Source organism: Bos grunniens, chromosome 5, assembly GCF_055505025.1.
Source record: "Bos grunniens cultivar Pamir isolate PY7600 chromosome 5, Bosgru_T2T1.0, whole genome shotgun sequence".
Taxonomy (NCBI): Eukaryota; Metazoa; Chordata; class Mammalia; order Artiodactyla; family Bovidae; genus Bos; species Bos grunniens.
The window spans coordinates 78566675-78592754 of NC_141169.1; the positions used below are offsets into that span (position 1 = coordinate 78566675).

A 26080-nucleotide genomic window follows, 5' to 3' on the forward strand; every position below is an offset into this window, starting at 1 on the left:
ACTGCCATAAAATATGCAATTAGTGAATGCTTATTGACAAATTCTCTTGGTTGATCAACCATGCTTACCTATACATCTATGTCAGTTAAACATTTCAACACCTGTATTATAGACCTCCAAATTATACCAACAGGTTTATGGTAACTGAAGATAAAGAGGGTAGAAAGCTTGACTGTAGATACCCATTTAAATGCAAACGGAAAAGGACGTCTGAATCTGAAATTAACTTTCACTTTCCAACACTAGTATTGCTTACATTTGCAAGAAGTTATTTGATGCTTTGTTGCTTCTCTTTATTGATATTCTTTATTCACCACCCTTTTCAAAGGTGTTTGTCAAGTCTCACTTTCCAGAGAAACTAGACAGAGGTTAAAAATATCTTCCCACCTGTATTTCACAGCACTGTCACTCAGGTAAAGTTTGAGGGTAAAACACAAATACAGACAGACATCAAAGAGATCTAGGAGTTGGTAGAATCATGTGGTAGCGTTCCTGCTTATGCCCTAAGGACAAGATCTATGGTTAGGAAATGTTTTCTACTGTTTAAGCTGTGACTCAGGTGAATTAACATCCCAAGTGGACCTAAATTTCAGATAAGTGGTCACTGACAGAGTTAGTGCATAATTTATTTTCTCTCTCTGCCTCTCTCTGCTCCAGCTGCCTACCAGAGAGCCTTGCCAGCCTATTCTGCATCCCTCCATCTCCCTTTTCTACACTCAATGATTGCTGGGCTCCAGGTAAGTACTGCCGGGACTGCCTTTCTACATACGCAACTGGATTTTCTCTGTTTCTGCTTTAAATTCCTCACTTCTACCTTAGTAAGGCATAGCTACTCTCCTGTCTCATCCATTCACGCACTTCAAGGAAACTATTAGGTTCTGATCTGGCTCTGATCACAGTTCATTTTATTTCTCTGCTGACCAGGAATCTGAACCCTCATCCTGATGGTGGTAATAGTAGTGTTAGTCACTTAGTCATGTCTGACTCTTTGTGACCCCATGGACTATAGCCCTCCAGGCTCTTCTGTCCATGGAATTCCCCAGGCAAGAATACAGGAGTGGGTTGCCATTTCCTTCTCCCATCCTGATGGTAGTGGACACTAAAAACATTCAGGCATAAACTAAAGTGTTGGCTAGCATAGCTCATCAGTAGAATGAGATCACCTGTTTGTTGGCTTTCAGCACCGCTCTCAGTGTGGCGATCTGCTCCCGTTTGGTGCTCAGCAGGGACTTGAGCTTGAGGATCTCTTCCATTAGGGCTTCCTTGTCTTTATCGATCATGGGGGCCAGCTCCCGTGCTGCAGCTCTTTGACGAGACAGTTGCAAGGACCGGTCCACAGCTTTCTGCAGATGTTTGATTTGGTCCCGGATTATGGCATTAAGGTTGTAGATATTCATTGGCTCTTTGCGAATGTCACTTGTATCTAATACTGGAGAAGATGGTGGGGCAGTAATAACAGGAGAGATGGTGGGGGTCTTAGTTGGACTTGGTTCTTTGCTGGCCTCTGTGTTTTCTTTTGAAACTGGTTCAGGTGAGGTCCTTGTTTCTACCGGGGATGACACACCCCGCCTGACCAACCGTGGAGACAAAAGTCCCCTGGGATCATCGGGGCCTTTCAGGCTGCCACTACGGGTAACTCTACTTTGCCTGTAGTAGTCCAACATGACCCTGTTAGGGGTTTCATTATTACACAGACATACATGATGGTAAAGCTGAGCAAGCTCCTCACTAAATGTCACCAATTCATCCTGGGCTGTATTAAGGGTATTGTGATTTTCATTGGCTATGCTGGTCATCTTTTGCAACTCATTCTCCATGTGGGCCATCTTCTCTCCACTCTCCTTGGTGGTCTTCTCAAGGCTTGTAACCTGCTCATCATACATTTGGATCTTACTCTCATACTTGGCCTTCTCTTCAGTATAGTTTTCTATAGATTTATTATATTTCTCCTTTAAGGCCTTAATTTCAGCTTTCAAATCGATCACCTCAGTTACTGCCACCCTGTATTTGCATTCAAGGATCTCTAAGCCATTGATGTCCACCTCATAGTCATGGGCCTCCTCCCCTGAGTCCCGGCCCTTTTCCCCATCTAGCTCCTTGAGCTCCTTGCTGCTCTGTAGGCCCCTCATGGCATTAACATGCTCCGTGAGCCGGTGCACCCGTTCGTGCTGTTCCGTCAGTGCCCCCTTGGTATGTTCCAGCTGTGTCTGTGACTCCTGGAGATTGGCCAGAAGAATGGCCTTTTCCCGTTCTACCTGCAATGGTAAAAGAAAGTCTTTGAGTGACTTCAAGGCAATGCCAGTGATGAACTTGACCCATTCACATTTGGACACATATACATTTTAAAAATGCAGAAGAGACGATACTCCTGTTACTACAAATTGAATTGGAGTGTGTTTTTTTATTTCAGTTCTGGTAGGTCAATCAATCAAAAGGTACATCATTCCAAAAGAATTATGCTCTGTATATTTACCTATCCAAATTCTTATGCCTTATACACAAGTAAATCTGGATAAGCTTCAGTTTGATAATCTATAAAATGAGCATAACAGTCCTTGTCTCCTAGGGACATTTGGGTGATTCAGTAAGACAGTGAACTTAAAAGGTATTATAATGCTGGGCTTCCCTGACGACTCAGTGGTAAAGAATCCACCTGCCAGTGCAGGAGATACGGGTTCTATTCCTGGGTCAGGAAGATCCCCTGGAGAAGGAAATGGCAACCCATTCCAGTATTCTTGTCTGGGAAATCCCATGGACAGAGGAGCCTGGTGGGCTACAGTCCATGGCATCACAAAGAAGTGGACACCACTTGGTGACTAAAAAACCACAACAACAATTATAACGTTAGAGCTTGTTAACATTTGGGTAACTGTGGTCCAGTTCCCATACTTATATGGTTCTACATGACAAACACATTTATTTTACAAATTTGTATTTGTATATGCAAAACTAACTCATCTCAGAGTTAGGATATATTTGAATATAAATCCTCTTAGCTGGGTTTCATTAGATACAACAGATTGTATTTGTATATAGCTGAAGATGAACTGATTTAGTCAGACTACTAAGCAATAATTTCAAGTGAAAATCCATATGGTAGTTGATGAAAAGTCAAGACATTTGAATTTTTGATGATAAAAGAGACAGAAAATCTCCTAAATAGTCTATGTAGGTAATGTACACAATCTCAATGAAATGGATTGTTTCAGGAGTTTTTTTTTTTTTTCCCTCTCTTTCTCTTGAAAACTAAGTGAATTTTTCCTGAACAGTCTAAGTCATTATTTGATTAGTATACAAGAATACAATACGAAAAGCTGAGTTCAGAAAGCTTTTTATTGGGGCTGGTGCACTGGGACGACCCAGAGGGATGGTACAGGGAGGGAGGAGGGAGGAAGGTTCAGGATGGGGAACACATGTATACCTGTGGCAGATTCATGTTGACGTATGGCAAAACCAATATAATATTGTAAAGTTAAAAAATAAAATAAACTTAAAAAAAAAAAGCTTTTGGATAAGCTAAAAACTGGATCAAAACAAAATGTACTGAATATGTCTCAGGTTTGTTTTAGAGGCAGCAGTATTATGATGATTGAGATAATGCCTTTAGGAGAGTTTCCAACCCTGGACTTTGCTAATTCTCATTTAATGTAAATATTTTCTAAGTCTCAATTATAAATCTATCAGTTTCTTCATAATAGCACCTCCAGAAAACATCAAATAGAATACTGTCTCTGTCATATATATATGCTCCACATACAGTACTAATTTCTACACTTAATATATTTCTGGTGGAATCTTTTGAATAGGGAATGATATCCAAATTTTAAACACACACACACGTATATGTGTGTGTGTGTGTGTATTTTTTCTGGACAATTAAGGCTGCTCTGCCCTCCTCCAAAAAAAAGAAAACTAAATTGTGGATAATTTTGTATAACTCTGGCATTACATTTTTCACTCAGCTATTGAGGCTTGAAGTACTATTGAGGCTTGAAGTACTAAACTGTATTTGAATTTCAGAGAGCAGAGTTTAAACTATTTAAAATACATTGTGCTTTGAATTATTAAATGCAAGGCACTTTAAAGTTTAAAATTACTATTCATTTTAATTGTATATTTTAATCTCCATTTGTGAAGAACTTATTCAAGAGAGACTAGCTGAGTTAAATATTATAGTCTTCTATAATTATATATAAATAATATATAATCTACAATGACTAAGAACATTTGCTTTATTTCTCTTCCTACAATCTCTATCTTCTATCTGAAACTGAAGATTTTATTTCGTGTAGTAGGGCCGGTTGTTTTGCCAGAAAACCTGAGTGAGTAATTTTTTGGCCACACGGCATGTAGGACCTTAGTTCCCTGACTAGGGATTGAACCTGTGTACCCTCAGTGGAAGCACAGAACCTTAACCACTGGACCACCAGGGAAGTCCCATCCCATAGAAATTATGTTTAATTTCACTGAGTGTTTACTTTTAAATAAACACGTTAACATGTATCGAGTACTGATAAATTCTTTTGTGAAGGAACAAAAGAAAAGATAACGGGATTTGCTTGTTAATATTAGGACTTTGACAGGAAAAGAAATAAAAGCTGTTCTATGAGTTATTAATTTCCATAAAGTCTTTATCCTGGTCATCTGACTCTCAATTTGACACCTGAATGACTGGTGTGATTTTTGTAATGGGATACATAGTAAGGGCTTCCCAGGTGTGGTAAAGAACCTGCCTGTCAATGCAGGAGACATAAGAGACGGGTTCAATCCCTGGATTGGGATGATCCCCTGGAGGAGGTCATAGCAACCCATTCCAGTATTCTTGCCCGGAGAATCCCATTCCTGAGGTGCCTGGCGGGCTATGGTCGATAGGGTCACAAAGAGTCGGACACAACTGAGCGACTTCACTTTCACTTTTCACTTTCATGCACTGGAGAAGGAAATGGCAACCCACTCCAGTATTCTTGCCTGGAGAATCCCAGGGACGGGAGAGCCTGGTGGGCTGCCATCTATGGGGTCGCACAGAGTCGGACACGACTGAAGCAACTTAGCAGCAGCAGCAGCAGCAAACTGGACAAAGACTCAAAAAAAAAAAAAAAAAAAAAAGGCGCAGGGGGGAGGGGAGGGACTTTTTCAAGTCATTCTAAGAGCCAATATTACTCTGATACCAAAACCAGACAAAGAAAAGAAAACCCCAGGCCAGTGTCTCTTATGAATACAGACACAAAAATCTTGAACAAAATACTTGCAAACTGAATCCAGCTAAAAAACATGACCAAGTGGGGTTTTTTTTTTGGTGTAATGAATTGACTGTGGTGATGACTACATAACTGTGTAATTTACTAAAAAACACTGAATTACACTCTTTAAATGGGTGGATTGTGTGAATAATCACCATAAAGCAGTTCTTGAAAAAAACTGTATAGACTCATCCCTTGTTGTTCGATCATGGATGCTTTTATTATGTTTACTGGTGGATGGTTTAAAAAAAAAGTAAATGTTTACTGGTGGATGGTTTAAAAAAAAAGTAAGACTTCTGAGAAATATGTTTGCCTAAAGCTTATTAAAGGTAATCTTTAACTGTAAAGTTTATAATAGTTTGACAACTTAAGCTGTCAACTTTGTCCTCGGAAACTGTATTTGTCACATTATGTTTTAAAAACCAGGAACTGACCAATCTTGTCTTAATTAATTTCATCTCATAAATATTCTGTGAGTCTTTGTTAAACACAGATAATTGATTGGTTTGACTTTCTTTCTGTGTAGCAACTCCACTTCCAAGGCTTTTGACTTTGAACAAATGACATAACATATTTGTGCCTCAGTTTCCCTGTCTGTAAAATGGGGATAACACCATATACCTCTTAGTTGTTATAAACACCCACCAATAAAGCAAACATACATAAATTGCTTTGAACTCTTTGGAGACATACATAACATTTCTATCACTATAGGAAAAATTAAAATTGCCTTTAACAAACTGTATCTGAACACAATATGAATCGCCATTTCTTCCACATCCATAAGGAAACAACAAAACATTAATTTCAGTTTTACAGAAATATTACTGTTTTCTCACATCACACATGAAATTACATAGCTAGAATGATATTAAAGAAAACAATCCAGAGAGTTTCTCCTGTTTAGTCTGACTCTGTGTGATATGAAGTTGAGTTCAGTTCAGTTCAGTTGCTCAGTCGTGTCCTACTCTTTGCGACCCCATGGACACAGCACTCCAGGCTGCATGAACAGAAGTTCACAGTGAACAGAGATTATTTATCAAAGGTACAAATTTTAGCACAAGCATAGAGACTCCTTTAATAGATTATATTATTTAGTGTTCCCGGGCAGGATCTACTTATTTTCATTCTAATAAAATGAATTAAGCTACTTGTCACTGGGAATTATTATTGTACTCTATTTGAAATAACTGAGTTTTGACAGTGATCCAACTCTGGGAGTCACTATTTAAATTGTAGTTAGTATAGGTTTTTGTATTTATTATTACCATTTCCCAGCAGATGGCAGTATGATACCCTGAAAAAAAAAAGGTCCACTTCCTCAAGATATAATACTGCCATCTCCATCTGCTGAGAAATGGTAATTATAAATATAAAGGGGATCTCCCCTACCCGCCTCCTCCCTCACCATTTCCAAGCAAGGTATCATAGAGACTAGTGATGGGGGCTAATTTATTACCTTCCCCTTTGTAAATGCACCTCAGAGAAGTGAAGCAATTCACCCAACATTCCTGATACCCACGGCTGAAACAGAGGTTTTTGTTTTTTTTTTTTCTTTTCAGAAAGAAGTTGAGTAAATACTCTTAGATGGGAAAACAATTTATACGCACAGATGGAATCGTATAAGTTAAGAAAAAGATGATAGGCTTTGACTCAGGCCTGCTGTTTTCAGAGGGTTTCTTTAACCCTAAGAAAGAAAATCTTAAAAGCTGCATATTCCCTGGTAAAGGGTGTCACATCCCTCTCTCTGCCCTTCTACAAATGAAATTAAATTTGTTTTTCACTTGTGAATCTGTCTTCACTTTAATTATTAGACCAGCCAAAGAACCTAGAAGGGAAGAGGGGAAATTTTTTCCATCCCTATACTTTCTATAGTCAGAATATTTAATTTCAAAACACATCTGGCCCCAAGTGTTTCAGATGGACACAGTGAAAGGGCATTTTATTGCCTCCTCTGAAGGTCCAAAACAATGATGCTGACACAGAATGTGTTACAAGGGGCTGAGAAATGGAATATTTCCTGCCGTATCAGGAAACAAAAGATGTCACAGCCATCAGCGATTGTACACATAACTGCAGACGAACTGGTGAGCCCTGAGGGAACTCAGGAAGGAAAGAATACCTGCTATCTAGCAGCCATCAGACTGCAGCCACTTCCAACAGTGAACCCCGAGAAAAGTCAGGATGTGAAAGCAGAGGATACTGGCCCCAGACAGCTGAGGTGCATATCAAAGGAATGATTTCAGTGAGCCCAGACTCTTGCATCTTCCCTTACACGGAAAAGCGCTAAATTCCTTGAGATATCTGGTTTTCCTTTAATCAACAATAATCTGTTGACTTTCAGACCATCTGCCCTTTGTTGCAAAACTTCTGTATAACTTGGCTCATTCCCTTGCCTCCTCAGAGCAGTTCTTCAGGGTTACCTTTAATGATGCTTCCCAGGCTTGAAGTCCTAAAAATTGTCGCTGTATAAAACATAACTCTCGACCTTTGAGAGGCTCAGTTGGTAAAGAATCTGCCTGTAATGAGGGAGACCTGGGTTTGATTCCTGGATTGGGAAGATCCCCTGGAGACGGGAAAGGCTACCCATTCCAGTATTCTGGCCTAGAGAATTCCATGGACTGTATAGTCCTTAGGGTCGCAAAGAGTCAGGCACGACTGAGCAAATTTTACTTCCCTTTACTTCTCAACTTGTATGTTATGAATATTTTTAAAGTCAACAGTGCCTAAGTGTTGTTTATTAGAATTGCCATTTTATTTTCAAGGCTCATTCACATCAGTGCCAAATGCAATAACTTCTAGGCAATGTCTACTGTAATGTTTATATAATTTACACGAATTAAACATAAAGAAACACACAGCTAAGGAAAAGTTCAGATTATAAAGAAATTATGCACGAGAGTATACGTTCTGCTATACTTGTGTTCAACAGTTCAAATGAGATAAGTTCTTACAAAAAATGCTGATTACAAGAAAAACAGGTGTTCACTTTACTTACAACAAAATTAGAAGTTACTGTTCCTAGTGTGAGACTAGAAGCTTCAAATTCATTCCTGTGTTAAGCCTAGTTTTTGTAACTAAATTAGAAGCATACTTTGGGAATAAAAGGCCCTATGCATATCCCTCTACAGCTTAACAAATTGTCACATCAATTAAGCACTCATGAAAGATTCAAAGGTACAAAGTTTTCTCATATATTAAAGAATAGTTTACCTAGCCAAGTTTTTCTCACTGTAACTTTTTGCTGAATGAACACTGCTTTTCAGACTGTCTCATGCTTTGAGTTTTAGCTGTCACCTTTCTGTATTCCCACCAGCAACGACATTACTCCCATGTGAGATTACAATTCTTGAGCTAATCACCCAATAGTAACAGTTAATAGTAATAATAATAGTTAAATAAATGGAGTGCTTAACAAATTAAAGACACTGTGGAGTTGAAATAGTGATAATAGTTCATAATTATTGAGCATTTATCATGTGTTTGGCCTTGTTCTAAGCACTCTATGTACATTAATTCATAAGTTCATGACACTTTGAGGAAAGTAAAATGTGTCCCAATTTTATGGGAGAAAATGCTGTCCTTCTAAGAATGACTCTCAACTAGAGGCTGACCCTTGGGATGTTTGAAAAGTCTGGGACTTTTTGGTCAGTATATCTATGAGGAGAGGTAACTAGCATTTAATGGTTGGGACCAGAGATGTTAAACCTCCTGTAAATCATCAGCCAGGCTCAGACAATGAGGAACTACCCCATCACAAATGCTGCAAGGTGGTTCCCACTGAGAACCACTCTCTTACTGAGAACTTGTTCTCCATCATTCTTTTTATTAAACTACTCTTCTTTTTTGGACTTTTGTATTCCCCAGCTCAGATGACATTTAGCATTATATAAAACTGAGAACAGCTCTGAGCTTTCAACCAAATAGGTGATCTGGTTGAAAACTTTCAAGCTCTTTTACCCATAAAACCCCTACTTCCTCATATATTTTACACACTATCACCAAAATAAAAAGAAACAAAAGTTTCCATTCAGTAACCTTTCATCCTAAAGCAACAAACATGATAGTTTCAGAAAAATTTTACATTAATTCTATTCAGTTTGAGGGCGTACATTCTTATAAATACATGTCACATAAACTTTTTTTTACAAGGAAATATGTTTTCTATTCACTTGCATATATTAGTGTAAACTAATAGAAAAGTATTAACTACACAGAACTGGACTTTGCAGCCAACTAAAACTATAAGAAATTAATTTTCTTCCAGTGTCCATATTTTCTTACCTTGATTGAAATTGAACACTGAGAAAACAAATTCTCACTAATTATCTTTCAGCAGCTAAAAGCACTGGAGAGGCAATGGCACCCACTCCAGTACTCTTGCCTGGAAAATTCCATGGACAGAGCCTGGAAGGCTGCAGTCCATGGGGTTGCTGAGGGTCAGTCACGACTGAGCGACTTCACTTTCACTTTTCACTTTCATGCACTGGAGAAGGAAATGGAAACCCACTCCAGTGTTCTCGCCTGGAGAATCCCAGGTATGGGGGAGCCTGGTGGGTTGCCGTCTATGGGGTCACACAGAGTCGGCCATGACTGAAGTAACTTAGCAGCAGCTAAGAGCACTGGGCAGGTAAAGTTAAAAGTAAAAAGATATGTTAACTTTTGATATAGTATTAAAAATGAGTCTATGATATTAATTTCATTGGTTCTCTAGTCTCATTTCTTTCTGCTAACTACATTTTCCATCATCATTTCTGTAGATGCAGAAAATTATAAGCCCTGTTTGCTATAAAAATAAGTGATTGCCAGAGTCTTAAGGCCTCTAAATATCAGCTTTATGCAAAGAACCTTGGCAGGATAACAGACTGAAGAATAAGTCTTAAACTCATCACCTGATCCTCAAAAAAGCAAGAGAGTTCCAGAAAAACATCTATCTCTGCTTTATTGACTATGCCAAAGCCTTTGACTGTGTGGATCACAGTAAACTGTGGAAAATTCTGAAACAGATGGGTATACCAGACCACCTGATCTGCCTCTTGAGAAATCTGTACGCAGGTCAGGAAGCAACAGTTAGAACTGGACATGGAACAACAGGCTGGTTCTAAATAGGAAAAGGAGTACGTCAAGGCTGTATATTGTCACCCTGCGTATTTAACTTCTATGCAGAGTATATCATGCAAAACTCCGGGCTGGATGAAGCACAAGCTGGAATCAAGATTGCTCGGAGAAATATCAATAACCTCAGATATGCAGATGACACCACCCTTATGGCAGAAAGTGAAAAAGAACTAAAGAGCCTCTTGATGAAAGTGAAAGAGGAGAGTGAAAAGTTGGCTTAAAGCTCAACATTCAGTAAACTAAGATCATGGCATCTGGTCCCATCACTTCATGGCAAATAGATGGGGAAACAGTGGAAACAGTGTCAGACTTTATTTTTGGGGGGCTCCAAAATCACTGCAGATGGTGATTGCAGCCATGAAATTAAAAGATGCTTACTCCTTGGAAGGAAAGTTATGACCAACTTAGACAGCATATTAAAAAGCAGAGACATTACTTTGCCAACAAAGGTCTGTCTAGTCAAGGCTATGGTTTTTCCAGTAGTCATGTATGGATGTGAGAGTTGGACTATAAAGAACGCTGAGCACTGAAGAATTGATGCTTTTGAACTATGGTGTTGGAGAAGACTCTTGAGAGTCCCTTGGACAGCAAGGAGATCCAACCAGTCAATCTTAAAGGAAATCAATCCTGAATATTCACTGGGAAGACTGATGCTGAAGCTGACACTCCAATACTTTGGCCACCTGATGTGAAGAGCTGGCTCATTTGAAAAGACCTTGATGCTGGGAAAGATTGAAGGCGGGAGGAGAAGGGGATGACAGAGGATGAGATGGTGGGATGGCATCACCGATTCAATGGACATGAGTTTGAGTAAACTCCGGAAGTTGGTGATGGACAGGGACGCCTGGCGTGTTGCAGTTCATGGGGTTGCAAAGAGTCAGACACGACTGAGCGACTGAACTGAACTGAACTGAATCACCTGACAAGCTTGTTGAACTAGATTCCTGACTCAGTAGATCTGTGAAGAGCCCAACAATTGTCTCCTCAGAAACCCCCACGTGATGGTGGCTGTGGTGATGCTGTTCCTCAGACAGCATTTCCATTATCATAGGATTAAGGTATGGTCGGGCGGCAAGACTCTACACTATTAACAGAAAGCCATTTTACAGTGACATAAGCTTAAAAATTGGGACTCTCCCCAAGATGTTTGATTTGAAGATGCTAAAAATTTAAGGCTTAGCTCATGTACGAGTAAGAATGCCTTGCTTTCAGATTTATACCTCTTTTGTATTTTTAATCATACAATATCCTAGCTAGTTTGTATATAGAAAATCCTTCTTGTCTTTTAGAGCTTAAAATATTGTTGTGAAGCATAACCATTAATCTTGAATATATACATAGAGTCGCTTATGATGGGAAACTTCATTTTCTATCATTTTTCCTGTATAAAGCTTCTGAATTTTTTTGTGAGAAATGCATCAAGATGCCATCTTTCCCCCTTCACACTCAGTTGCCATCTAATTTATCTAAGAGATAAATTTCATAAAACAATGTAAATGAGATATTCTCTTAACACCACTTTTGTATCTTTCTAAAATATTGTACTTTCAAAGTGGCTAGTTAAAGAATAATTTAAAAAAATAATCGGCAAGTAAAATATGACAATAAGAAATCCCACACCATGCTACACGTAACTTCCAGAAAAGTCACTAAACAAGCCCTAAACAGAGTTCTTACCTGCATAAGTTGCTGCTTCAATTTCTGTATTTCTGAAATGTTCAGCTCACTGAACAAGTCAGAAACAGGGTGGAGAGACTCTCCTTTCCTTAAAGTGGGAGTCCGATAGTCTCCATTCAGTTTCACAAGGGGCCCGTGGATATGTCCATTCATTTTGTCATCATTGTTGGGTTCACTCCCATCCTCAGCAAACTTGAGCCCATCAACTGAGATGCTGATATGGTTATCATTGAGGGTGATGTATTGGGAGAGCTCCTTCCGCAGGCTGTTCTTTTGCTCCCTTTCATTTTTTAAGGTCTCAAGGGCTTCTTCCAGTTGGTGCTCAGCGATCTCTTTCAACCGGATGGCATCTTCCAGTTGGCTGTTCAACAGCACCGTCTCCTCCTCAAATCGCTTAATCTCATGCTTTAAGCCTTCATATTCAACCTGAATTAGATAGGATAAAGAAGATTCATAAAACTAAAATTTGGGTCTTACAAAACTGCCATTAAACACTCTAGTGGACCTAACATTTAAAAAATTAAAAGTCTACAAAATAAATCTAAAAAGCACATGATGTATATATATACATTTAAGGTAACAGAATGGTTTCTTTAGATACCCATATATATATAAATTCAGTTCTTAGCAGAAATGAAAAAGGTACCTCTTTTAGAATTTCTTTTATAGGTTCCAATGATCAAAAGGGGACACTACTTGCCTAATCAATCAATACCATGTTTTGTAATAGTATATCAGAATACTCACAATCCAAGAAAAGGCTTTTATCATCACTATTACTTTGTTTTAAATTATTAATAATGAGGAAATTTTTATACTCAGGGCTAAGTTAAAAGATCACAGTATGAATATAACCTCAATAAAATATGTATGAGGGTAAGATGAGAAAGCAAAGAAATACTTCACATGCTTAAGGAAAGAACCTGGAATAACAGTGCCAATTACTCCAAAACAAAAGTGGAAGTGGATCAAGACAGTAGAGCAGGAGGACATGGATCTCACCTCCTCCCCAAAACACATCAAAAATACATCTGCATGTGGAACAATTCTCACAGAAAACCAACTGGAGACTGGCAGAAGATCTCTCACACAAGCAAAGCTGCAAGGAAGAGCCCCCCCTAACCAGGTGATTGTGTACCAGCCCTGGCAGCTCTGCTTCAGGATGCCAGCTGGACAGACTTGGCGTCAGGCTTCAGATTGTGTTCAAGTCTGCTGTACATGTCTTGTTTTAGGACCAAACTTGAAGGGTCACGCTTCCTGGGGTGTGGTTTTTCTCAGTGTGATACAGGAAAATAAGGAGATTAGTCAAACCAAGGTTGGATGTCTGAAATCTGTGCTCCATTATGTCTGCTAATATTCCAATGTCAGTGGAGCTGATGAATTTATTCTGCTACTTTTAAGGCACTACCAGGTTATGGCAGTGGGAGAGAGTAAAGAATTGAGAACAATCTAAATCTACCACACACTTTTATAATCACACGATGAGACTTTTTAAAAAAACTTTTTATTGTGGGTAATGTAAAAATACTCAAGTAGTGAGAAGAGTTCAATAACTCCCAGGAAACCCACCACTCAGTTTCAACAATCATCAACTCCTGGCCACTCCTTTCATCTATATTTTCATTCACTCTCCTAGCTGGATTTATTAACTCCAAGATATCACGTACTTTAGGATCTATCTCTCAAAGATGACTTTTTTAAAAAAGCATAGCCATAATTCCTTAAATAATTTCTTAAGAACAAGATATAATCTTAGTTATCAAAAACAATGTCAACAATTGGTTTGTATTGATATAGGAAATAAATAAAACTCAGTGAAAAAGGATAATATATTATTACAACCATGCAATATAAGAGAGCAAATGGAAACTTAAGAAAATGTTAACAGTTGATCTTTAATGGTGGGAATAAAGGTGATTTTTAAGGAAAAAATACCTATATATTGTTATCAATATAATATTCTTTTGAATTACAACCAAGTAGGAGCCTGTTCAAACACCTCCTTGGTTGTGAAAGTCCACAAATGAAAGAGATATCCCACTCTGAACACAACTGCCTTCTTTGGGGCCTTTTCCATGGCTCTTGCCACAGGTCATCCTTTAATAAGTGTTTTTATCTCCACAACTAACTAAGAGGAAATATTTTTTATGCACCTAGGTGTCCCTCAGAGTGCTTTAATATCCCTTCTTGTGTCTCAATAAAATTCTGCTCCTGATAAATATTTGCTGAATAAACTATTGTGAATGAAAAAATAAAATGGAAAAAAATATGACAATGTCAATTATGATTTTAGATAGTAATATGAACTGTGTTTACCTTTAAATATATTTTAATATTTATATGACTTTAAACCTTTGTTTTGTAAAGGATTTTAAAAACTAAAGGACAAGGCTTCCCTGGTGGTCTAGTGGTTGAGAATCTGCTTGCGAATGCAGGGGTCACAGGCTGATTTCTGGTCTGTGAAGATTCCTGCAGGTTCCAGAGCATCTAAGCTCATGTGTCACAACTACTGAGCCCATGCGCTGCCATTACTGAAGCCCACATGCCTAGAGCCAGTGCTCTGCAACAAGAGAAACCATGGCAACGAGAAGCCCGTGAACTGCAGCAAAAATAGTACCCCTTCATCAGAACCAGAGAAAATCTGCACACAACAATGATGACCCAGCACAAACAAAATAAATAAATAAATCTTAAATAAACAAAAAAACACTAAAGGATAGAGATCATAGATAATGATCATTTTCATATATTTGTATTCTTTCCCACACCCCTACATCTTCTTCACATAATCTCAATTCAGTGACTTGTCTTGCAAGCTTTAGATAAGAGTCTTGATACAGATTTAATTAGGGTGTAGGTTTGGCTGATGTAAGAGAGACCTAAGTAAGAGTGACTTATTTGAGAAAGAAATTTGTTTCTCTCGCATGTAATAGTACGGAGGTAAATAGTCAAGATTCAACATTCAAAAAACTCAGATCATGGCATCTGGTTCTATTACTTCATGGCAAATAAAAGGGGAAAAAAAAATGGAAATAATGACAGATTTTATTTTCCTGAGCTCCAAAATCACTGAGGACAGTGACCGAAGCCATGAAATTAAAAAGATGCTGCTCCTTGGAAGAAAAGCTATGACAAACCTGGACAGTGTATTAAAAAACAGAGACATTATTTTGCCAACAAAGGTCCAACAAAGGTATAGTCAAAGCTATGGTTTCTCCAGGATCATGTACGGATGTGAGAGCTGGATTATAAAGAAGGCTGAGCACAGAAGAACTGATGTTTTTGAACTGTGGTGCTGGAGAAGACTCTTGAGAGTCCCTTGGACTGCAAAGAGATCAAACCAGTCAATCTTAAAGGAAATCAACCTTGAATATTCATTGGAACGACTGATTCTGAAGCTCCAATACTTTGGCCACCTGATGTGAAGAGCTGACTCACTGGAAAAGACTCTGATGCTGGGAAAGATCGAGGCCAAGAGGAGAACGGGGCAACAGAGGATAAGATGGTTGGATGGCATCATTGACTCAATGAATATGAGTTTGAGGAAACTCTGGGAGATAGGGACAGACAGGGAAGCCTGGTGCATTACAGTCCCTAAGGTTGCAAAGAGTCAGACATAACTTAGCGAGTGAACAGCATCAAACAGTCAAGGGTCAGTATAAAATCTCTGTTTAATGAGGTCATCCAAGAATCAGACTCCTCCCATCTTATTGCACTGCCTCCTATACTAGTCTACATGATCTAAGGTTGCTTGACTTCTTGATCATGTTCCAAGAAGTGGGACAAAATAAGGCTACACCCTCCTGTCTCTTTAAAGACCTGTCTCAAAGTTGGCCATTTCATTTCTCTTCACATCCCATTGGCTAGTACCAGTTGCAAAGACGGTGAAGAATGTAGTCTTCACTCTCAGTAGCCTTGTGCCCAGTTAAAAATTGGGTAATATATTGGAAGAAGGAAACAATGGATATTGATGGATAGTCAGCACTCACCACCACTCACTCAGACAGTGGTGGTGACCTGTGGAAATTCGCAGGTCCATGATAGAATTACTTAAAAGAGTCAAATCATAAAATTTTCTTAGTATAACAGGGTCTGTTTCCTTGCACCATGGTTTCTTCCAGGCCTTAGATACTGTAGAGTCATTTTCCTCCTGATCTTTACCTTTTCTATCCCTGGACAAATTGGGATACTGACTTGCCAGTCTTTCCCAGTATTTCAAGCAATCTTCTGACTGGCCTCAGATTATGTGATAGCTTACATTTGCAGATATTAATTTAGTTGGCAATGCAGAAATTTTATCCTGTAATCCTTGATAGACTGATGTCTTAGACCAAGCATTTTCAAATATTACTGTGTCCTCTGGACTAAATCCAGCTCACAGCCTATTTTTATAAGCAAATTTTATTGGAATATAGTCACATTATTTTATTTTTATATTGTCTATGGCTGCTTTTCACACCAGAACAGCAGAGTAGGGTAGTTGCAAGAAAGACTATATGGCTTGTAAAACCTAACATATTTGCTACCTAACCCTTTATAGAAAAATTTTGCTGACTCCTGGTCTACAGGAGGAAGGAAAGAAGACATTAATTAATGAAGTAAGACATTGATTTAGTTTGTATTGTAGATTTTTTTATTCTGTAACTTTTACTTAATTGATAGCAGACTTCCTTATGACTTGATCTCTTTCTATCTGGTCAGCTTCACTCATACTCACTCAAATGTGGTTTGTGCTTCTATTTACCCAGCTGTTTCATGTTTCTCTGCCTAGGCAAAGACAGTATTCCTGAAAACTCTTATTCATTCTTCAAGACCCAAATCAAGACTCTGATACTAACTGAAGTCTTTGTTGACCCACTCAGGCAAACAAATCACTCTATTCTTCTACCATTATAGCAAGGCTGCATCATAGGATTAGAATCACAGCAAAGTGGAAGCACCAGAAATAGAATGGGAAGGCACTTAAAAATCGGTAATTGACATTTTGAAGACAGCATCAAAGTAGTCACCATTATAAAAATCAATACTTAGTTGCATTTCCTTACAACAGCTTCATAGTTTAGTAATTCTATTTTTAACTATGTGAGGGTTGGAGACAGCATTTAACACTGTAATCTTTGCAGAGTTTAGGAACTCTAAAGATCTTTTGTTTTCTTTTTGTTTTCCTTTTGGGTTTTATTTGGGAATTGTGAAGATCTTAATTTCAACCTGTATTGCTAAGACTAACAGATAGCTTTACTCTTCAATTACATGGGACCCTAAGCTCTTTGAGCCAGTAACAATGTTTTTTGTCCTCAAAAAAGTACATGGCTTCTGTATGACAAACCCACAGCAAACATTCTCAGTGGTGAAAAAGTGAAAGCATTTCCTCTAAGATCAGGAATAAGACAAGGGTGCCCACTCTTGCAACTATTACACAACATAGTTTTGGAAGTCCTAGCCATGGCAATCAGAGAAGAAAAAGAAATTAAAGGAATCCACATTGGAAAAGAAGAAGTAAAACTCTCACTGTTCAGTTGCTCAGTCGTGTCTGACTCTTTGCGACCCCATGGACTGCAGCACACCAGGCCTCCCTGTCCATCACCAACTCCTGGAATTTACTCAAACTCAAGTCCATTTAGTCGGTGATGCCATTCAACCATCTCATCCTCTGTCATCCCCTTCTCCTCCTGCCTTCAATCTTTCCCAGCATCAAGGTCTTTTCCAACAGTCAGTCCTTTGCATCAGGTGGCCAAAGTATTGGAGTCTCAGCTTCAGCATCAGTCTTTTCAATAATATTCAGGACTGATTTTTTTTAGGATGGACAGGTTGGATCTCCTTGCTGTCCAAGGGACTCTCAAGAATGCTATCCAGTACCACAGTTTAAAAGCATCAATTCTTCAGTGCTCAGCTTTCTTTATAGTCCAACTCTCACATCTATACATGACTACTGGAAAAACCATAGCTTTGACTAGATGGACCTTTGCTGGCAGAGTAATGTCTCTGCTTTTTAACATGCTGTCTAAGTTGGTCATAACCTTTCTTCCAAGGAGCAAGCATCTTTTAATTTCATAGCTGCAGTCACCATCTGCAGTGATTTTGGAGCCCCCCAAAATAAAGTCTGTCACTGTTTCCATTGTTTCCCCATCTATTTGCCATGAAGTGATGTGACCAGATGCCATGATCTTAGAGCTAATCAATGAATTTAGTAAAGCTGCAGGATACAAAATTAACAGAAATTCTTTGAATTACTATGCACTAACAATGAAAAATCAGAAAGAGAAATTAAAGAAACAACCCATTCACCATTTCAACAAAAGAAGAAAATAAAATACCTAGGCATAAATCTACCTAAGGAAAAAAAAAACCTACATGCAGAAAACTATAACACAATGATGAAAGAAATAAAGATGACACAGATAGAGAGATATATCATGCTCTTGGATCGGAAGAATCAATATTGTGAAAATAACTATACTACCCAAAGCCTTCTACAGATTCAGTGCAATCTCTATCAAATTACTAATAGCATTTTTCACAGAACTAGAAAAAAAAATTTTACAGTTTGTTTGGAAACACAAAAGACCCTGAATAGCCAAAGCAATCTTGAGAAAGAAAAATGCAGCTGGAGGAATCTACCTTCCTGACTTCAGACTATACTATAAAACTACCATCATCAAGACAGTATGGTACTGACACAAAAACAAAATATAGATCAATGGAACAAGACTGAAAGCCCAAAGATAAGCTGATGCACTTATGGGCAGCTTATTGTTGACAACGGAGGCAAGAATATACAATGGAGAAAAGACAGGCTCTCTTCAATAAGTGGCACTGGAAAAACTGTAAAATTTTTTTACAGTTTTTTAAAAGCTGTAAAATTCTTTTACAGCTATGTGTAAAAGAATGAAATTAGAACACTTTCTAACACTATGCATAAAAATAAACTCAAAATGGATTAAAGACCTAAATGTAAGGCCAGAAACTAAAAACTCTTAGAGAAAAAAGGCAAAACATTCTTTGACATAAATCACAGCAAGGTCCTCTTTGACTCATCTCCTAGATTAATGAAAAAACAAAACAAAACTAAACTAAACAAATGGGGCCTAATTAAATGTAAAATCTTTTGCATAGCAAAGGAAACTATAAACAAGATGAGAAAACAACCCTCAGAATGGGAGAAAATAATTGCAAATGAAGCAACTGACAAACGATTAATTTCCAAAATATACAAGCAACTCACAAAGTTCAATATCAGAAAAACAAACAACCCAAATAAACAAACAAAAAGGGGCCAAAGTCCAAAGGCAAGGGTGGGAGCAGTTAGTGCCAGGACCCCACACTTACTGAGTACCCTCCAAGATTCATGGTGAGGAGGATATTCTCCCTGTAAACCTCTCTTCTGAACTCGGATGCCCTGGGGGAGAAGTTTGTGCTTTTCAGTTCAGATGGTGGAGTAGAGGGATGTGCGTTCATCTTCTCCTGTGAGAACACCAAAATTGCAACTAGCTGCTGAACAACCATCGCCAGGAGGATGTTGACACCTACCAAAAAGATACCCTACATCCAAGGACAAAGAAGAAGCTGCAACAAGACAGTAGAAGGGGTGCAATCATGTTAAAATCAAAACTCATACCTGCCAGAGACTCTTATAGGGTACAAACAAAACCTTGTGCACACCAGGATCCAGGAAAAAGGAACAGTGATCCCCACAAGAGACTGAGTCAGACCTGCTTGTGAATGTCTGAGGGTCTCCTGTGGAGGCATGGGTCAGCAGTGGCTGGCTGCAGGAACAGAGGCACTGGTAGCAGCAGTCCTAGTAGGCATGGCATGTGGCCTAAGTCTTCTTGGAGGAGGTTGCCCTTAGCCCTACCACAGAGCTTGCAGCCCTAACATGGAGCTGCTGGCTGGGCAACCCACAAACTGGAGAACAATCATATCAGAGAAGTTTCTTGCACTGTTGCAAAGGTTCTAGGCCCCACATCAGACTTCCCAACTTGGGGATCTGGCAAAAGGACTGGTAATCCCAAGGGAATTTGACTTTGAAGGTCAGAGGGATTTGATTACAGAATTTCCACAGGACTATGGGAAATGGAGATTCTTGGAGGGCACAAACAAAACCTTGTGTGCACCAGGACCCAAGGGAAAGGAGCAGTGACCCCACAAGAGACCGAGTCAGACTTGCCTGTGAGTGTTTGGGGGTCTTCTGTGGAGGTATAGGTCAACAGTGGCCTGCCGTGGGGTCAGGGGCACTCGCAGCAGCAGTCCATGAAGGCACATCTTGGCATCTCTTGGAGGAGGTCATCATTAGCCTTACCATAGAGTCTGCAGACTCCAGGACTGGGCTGCTTCAGGACAAACAACTAACAAGGAGGGAGCACAGCTCCACTCATCAACAGAAAATTGAATTAAAGATTTACTGAGCATGGCCCAGCCCACCAGAGCAAGACTCAGTTTTCCCCATGGAACACAGCCAGTCCCTCCCATCAGGAAGCTTGCACAAGCCTCTTATCCTCATCCATCCGAAGGCAGACAGAAGAAGCAAGAACTACAATCTCATGGCCTACAGAGTGAAAACTACCATCACAGAAAACTAACCAAAATGATCACATGGATCACAGCCTTGTGTAACTCAATGAAGCTATGAGCCATGTAGTATAGAGCAACCCAAGAGGGACAGGTCTGGTGGAGAGTCTGAGATGGGTCATGGTCTGACAAAATGTGGTCCACTGAAGAAGGGAATGGCAAACCACTTCAGTATTCTTGCCTTAAGAACCCCATGAACAGTATGAAAAGGCAAAAAGATATGACACTGAAAGATGAACCTGCCAGGTCATAGGTGTCCAATATGCTACTGGGGAAGAGCAGAGAAATAGCTCCAGAAAAAATGAAGAGGCTGAGCCAAAGTGGAAACAACACTGAGTTGTGGATGTGTCTGGTGGTGAAAGTAAAGCCAGTGCTGGAAATAACAACACTGCACAGGAGCCTGGAATGTTAGGTCCATGAATCAAGGTAAACTGGATGTGGTCAAACAGGAGATGGCAAGAGTGAAGATCGACATTATACGAATGAATCAGTGAACTACAATGGAATGGAATGGATGAATTTAATTCAGATGACCATAATATCTACTACTGTGGGCAAGAATCCCTTAGAAGAAATGGAGTAGCCATCATGGTCAACAAGAGTCTGAAATGCAGTAACTGGGTGCAGTCTCAACAATGACAGAATGATCTTGACTTCCTTTCAGGGCAAACCATTCAACATCACAGTAATCCAAGCCTATGCCCCCACCACTAATGCCAAAGAAGCTGAAGTTAAAGAGTCTATGAAGACCTACAAGACCTAGAACTAATACACACACAAACAAAAACAAAAACGTCCTTTTCATCAGGGAATTGGAATGCAAAAGTAGGAAGCCAAGAGATAACTGGACTAACAGGCAAGTTTGGCCTTGGAGTAAAAAATGTAGCAGGGCAAAGGTTACAAAATCTTTTCCAGGAGAACACACTGGTCACAGCAGACACCCTCTTCCAGCAACACAAGAGATGACTCTACACATGGACATCACCAGATGGTCAATACTGAAATCAGATGGATTATATACTTTGCAACTGAAGATGGAAAAGCTCTATACAGCCAGCAAAAACAAGACCTGGAGCTGACTATGGCTCAGATCACTTGAGCTTCTCATTGCAAAGTACAGACTTAAATTGAAGAAAGTAGGGAAAACCACTAGGCCATTCAAGCATGACCTAAATCAAATCCCTTATGATTACACAGTGGAAGTGACAAATAGATTCAAGGAATTAGATCTGATAGAGAGAGTGCCTGAAGACCTATGAACAGAGGTCAGTAACTCTGTATAGGAGGCAATGATCAAAACCATCGCCAAGAAAAAGAAATGCAACAAGGCAAGATGGTTGTCTGAGGAGGCCTTACAAATAGCTGAGAAGAAGAGAAATGAAAAGCAAGGGAGAAAGGGAAAGATATACCCAACTAAATGCAGAGTTCCAGAGAATAGCAAGGAGAGATAAGAAAGTCTCCTTAAATGAACAATGCAAAGAAATAGAGGAAAACAATAGAATGGGAAAGACTAGTAATCACTTAAAGAAAATTATAGATTCAAGGGAACATTTCTTTCAAAGATAGGCATAATAAAGGACAGAAACAGCAAGGATCTAACAGAAAGCAGACGAGATTAAGAAGAGGTGGTAAGAATACACAGAATTGTACAAAAATGGTCTTAATGAACTGGATAACCACGATGGTGTGGTCACTCACCTAGGAGACATCCTGGAGTGTGAAGTCAAGTGGGCATTAGGAAGCATTACTACAAATAAAGCTAGTGGAGGTGATGGAATTCCAGCTGAGCTATTTCAAATCCTAAAGGATAATGCTATTAAAGGGCTGCACTCAATATGCCAGCACATTTGGAAAACTCAGCAATGGCCAGAGTATTGGAAAAGGTCAGTTTTCATTCTAATCCCAAAGAAAGGCAATGCCAAATAATGTTCAAACTACCATACAACTGTGCTTATTTCACAGGCTAGCAAGGTAATGCTCAAAATTCTTCTAGCAAGGCTTCAAAAGTATGTGAACTAAGAACTTCCAGATATACAAGTTGGATTTAGAAAAGGCAGCAGAACCGGAGAACAAACTGCCAACATCCACTGGATGATATAAAAAGCAAGAGAATTAAAAAAAAAAACACACATACTTCTGTTTCATTGACTATGCTAAAGCCTTTGACTGTGTGGATCACAATAAACTGTGGAAAATTCTTAAAGGGATAGGAATACCAGACCACCTTTCCTGTCTCATGAGAAACCAATATGCAGGTCAAGAGTCAACGGCTAGAACTGGACAGGGAACAACGGACTGGTTCCAAGTTGGGAAAGGAGTATGTCAAGGCTGTATATTGTCACCCTGCTTATTTAACTTCTATGCAGATTACATCATGCGAAATGCCAGCTGGATGAATCACAAGCTGGATACAAGATTGCTGGGAGGAGTATCAACAACCTCAGAAATGCAGATGATACTACTTCAATTGCAGAAAGTGAAGAGGAATTACAGAGCTTCATGATGAGGGTGAAAAGGGAGAGTGAAAAATCTAGCTTAATCCCAATATTCAAAAAACTAAGATCACGGCATCTGGTCCCATCACTTCATGGCAAACAGAAGTGGAAAAAGTGGAAGCAGTGGCAGATTTTATTTTCCTAGACTCCAAAATCACTGAGGATGGTGACTGCAGCCAAGAAATTTAAAGACGTTTGCTCTTTGGAATAAAACTACAACAAACCCAGACGGCGTATTAAAAAGCGAAGACATCACTTTGCTGACACAGATCCATATAGTCAAAGCTATGATTTTCCTAGTAGTCATGTATGGATGTGAGAGTTGGACCATAAAGAGAGGGCTGAAGTATTTATGATTTTCAATTGTGGTACTGGGGAAGACTCTTGATAGTCTATTGCACTGCAAGGAGCTCAGACCAGTAAAGGAAATCAACTCTAACTGTTCATAGAAAGGACTGATGCTAAAGCTGAAGTTCCAATACTCTGGCCACCTGATGGGAAGAGGGGACTCATTTGAAAAGACCCTGATGGTGGGAGAGATTGAAGGCAAAAGGATAAGAGGGCGACAAAGGATGAGACAGATGGTTAAATAGCATCACTGACTATATGGACATGAATTAGAGCAAACTCCGGGAGATAGTGAAGAACAGGAAGCCTCTCGTGCTGCAGTCCATAGGGTTGCAAAGAGTCGGACACAACTTAGTGACCGAACAACAACAACAACAATACGGAATCTAGAAAAATGGTACTGATGAAACTATTTGCAGGGCAGGAACAGAGACACAGATGTAGAAAATGGACTTGTGGACATAGTGGGGGAAGAAGAGGGTGGAAGGAATTGAGAGCATAACATTGAACTATATATATTGCCATGTGTAAAAGAGATAGTGGGAAGTTGCTGTAAAACACAGGGAGCTCAGCCTTGCTCTGTTGACGACCTAAGGGAGTGGGATGGGGGCTAGAGTGAGCGGGAGGCTCAGGATGGAGGGGATGTATGCATAGTTGTGGCCGATTCACATTGTTGTATGGCAGAATCCAACACAACATTGTAAAGCAATTATCCTCCAATTAAAGATAAAGTAAAATAAATTTAAAAATATGGCTTCATAGAAAGCTACATCTGAAATATTGGTTAAATGAAATCAAACTGAATTGATTCCAGGGTCTCTTATGACATAATTACTTAATATAGAAAAATATCCCTAGAGGAAATATTCTTCATAATAAAAATATGATTAACTTGTTAATTGAAAACTATAGTTGTCAGTGCTCAAACAATAAATATTGAGTGCCTTAGTTCAGTATGTGAGACATGAGGGACATGGAATTTATTATTTCTCTCTCCTACCATCACATCTCTAAGAATTGAATATGATTTCCTGTTCCATGTTAGTCTTTCCTCTATGTTAACCGATACTGGGATGAGGCATATAAAACTAGCTACTTGAGTGACAATATGCTCCTGGAAGATAACACTCAACTAAAACAGCTTCCTCAAGACGCAAATCAAGACCCTCACTTTGTTGTACCTCCCTACTCAAAGCTATTATGTCATAAACTCTGTCTGTCCCAACCACTTTCCCACCATGCAAGAGCCACCAGGTCAGATCCTCAAATCATACGAACATCCTTCCCCTGGACACCTCATTTTGAGATTCTGCTAAATCTCTACTGAGGTGATATCTTACTGCAAGAGGTCTAATTATCAGCTTTTTTTTTATAATCAATGAATTTTTCTGATGGTTTGTTGGGGAAATGACAATTGATACCTTCATATGACTTCTGCTTATTGCACTTTCAGATATTTGGGTTTGAAAAGTATAAAGGTATAAAGCATATTTAATATAAAGCAAGGTCTGGTTTTATTTTAGACAAAGTGAAGTGAAAGTTGCTCAGTCATGTCCAACTCTTTGCGACCCCATGGACTATCCAAGGAATTCTCCAGGCGATCTTCCCAACCCAGGGATCGAACCCAGGTATCCTGCATTGCAGGTGGATTCTTTACCAGCTGAGCCACAAGGGAAGCCCAAGAATACAGGAGTGGGTAACCTATCCCTTCTCCAGCAGACCTTCCCAATCCAGGAATTGAACCAGGGTTTCCTGCATTGCAGGCGGATTCTTTACCAACTGAGCTATTTGGGACATAGACCCAAATGTGAGGAATGTGGCTAAAGTTTTCAGAGTCAACTCTTTGGTGTTCCTATACTTCATAATTAGGATCACAAATAAAAATTGACATGGTTAATAACAACAATCTTAAATTTTAGTTTCCTCTCTAAGCTGACTTGTGGATGTAAGATAAAGAAAAAAAATTTACTTATTCTTTAACAATTATTTAATGCCTACTGTCAGAGAAGGCAATGGCACCCCACTCCAGTACTCTTGCCTGGAAAATCCATGGATGGAGGAGCCTGGTAGGCTGCAGTCCATGGGGTCGCTAAGGACTAAGCGACTTCACTTTCGCTTTTTACTTTCATGCATTGGAGAAGGAAATGGCAACCCACTCCAGTGTTCTTGCCTGGAGAATCCCAGGGACGGGGGAGCCTGGTGGGCTGCCGTCTATGGGGTCGCACAGAGTTGGACACGACTAAAGCGACTTAGCAGCAGCAGCAACTACGGACCAGGCCCTGTTTTAGGTGTTATGTTGTAATGAAGAGAGCTAGAAACAGACTATAAAATATGGAAGCTACATAGGGAGTAAGAAGTGCTATTTAAACAATTATTTAGAAAATAATCTATTGATTGTTTAGTTCTTAGAACTGAACACTTTACAATCCTAGCAGCTTTGCTATTTAGGGAAACCTCAAACCAGGCTGGAGGAGTATATTGTGTATAGGAAACTTCAGTACAAAGCAACATTCAGACCAATTCTGAAAGTGAAAGCCAGCCATTGTTATGTATTTGAATGCTAAATTCTGTAAGTAAAGGCCAATAGGAAGAAAAAAAACAAAATCAGCGTTTTGTTAATTAGGAGAAACATGTGGT

At 39.3% G+C, this 26080-nt stretch overlaps 1 protein-coding gene across 4 annotated transcripts in view; it reads right to left on the minus strand.

Moving 5' to 3' along the window:
- The window catches only part of BICD1 (BICD cargo adaptor 1), a 253746-nt gene that overhangs the window by 44289 nt on the left and 183377 nt on the right, over positions 1–26080 (minus strand). For all 4 annotated transcript variants that reach the window (XR_015164115.1, XM_086401423.1, XM_086401422.1 and 1 more), the window contains exons 4-5: positions 12036–12461; positions 1164–2255 (exon numbers count right to left, since the gene is read on the minus strand). Coding sequence is in view for 3 of the 4 variants with exons in the window: in XM_086401423.1 (XP_086257549.1) it covers positions 1164–2255; positions 12036–12461 (1518 nt within the window). In the remaining variant the exon portion in view is untranslated. The remainder of the gene's footprint in view (positions 1–1163; positions 2256–12035; positions 12462–26080) is intronic.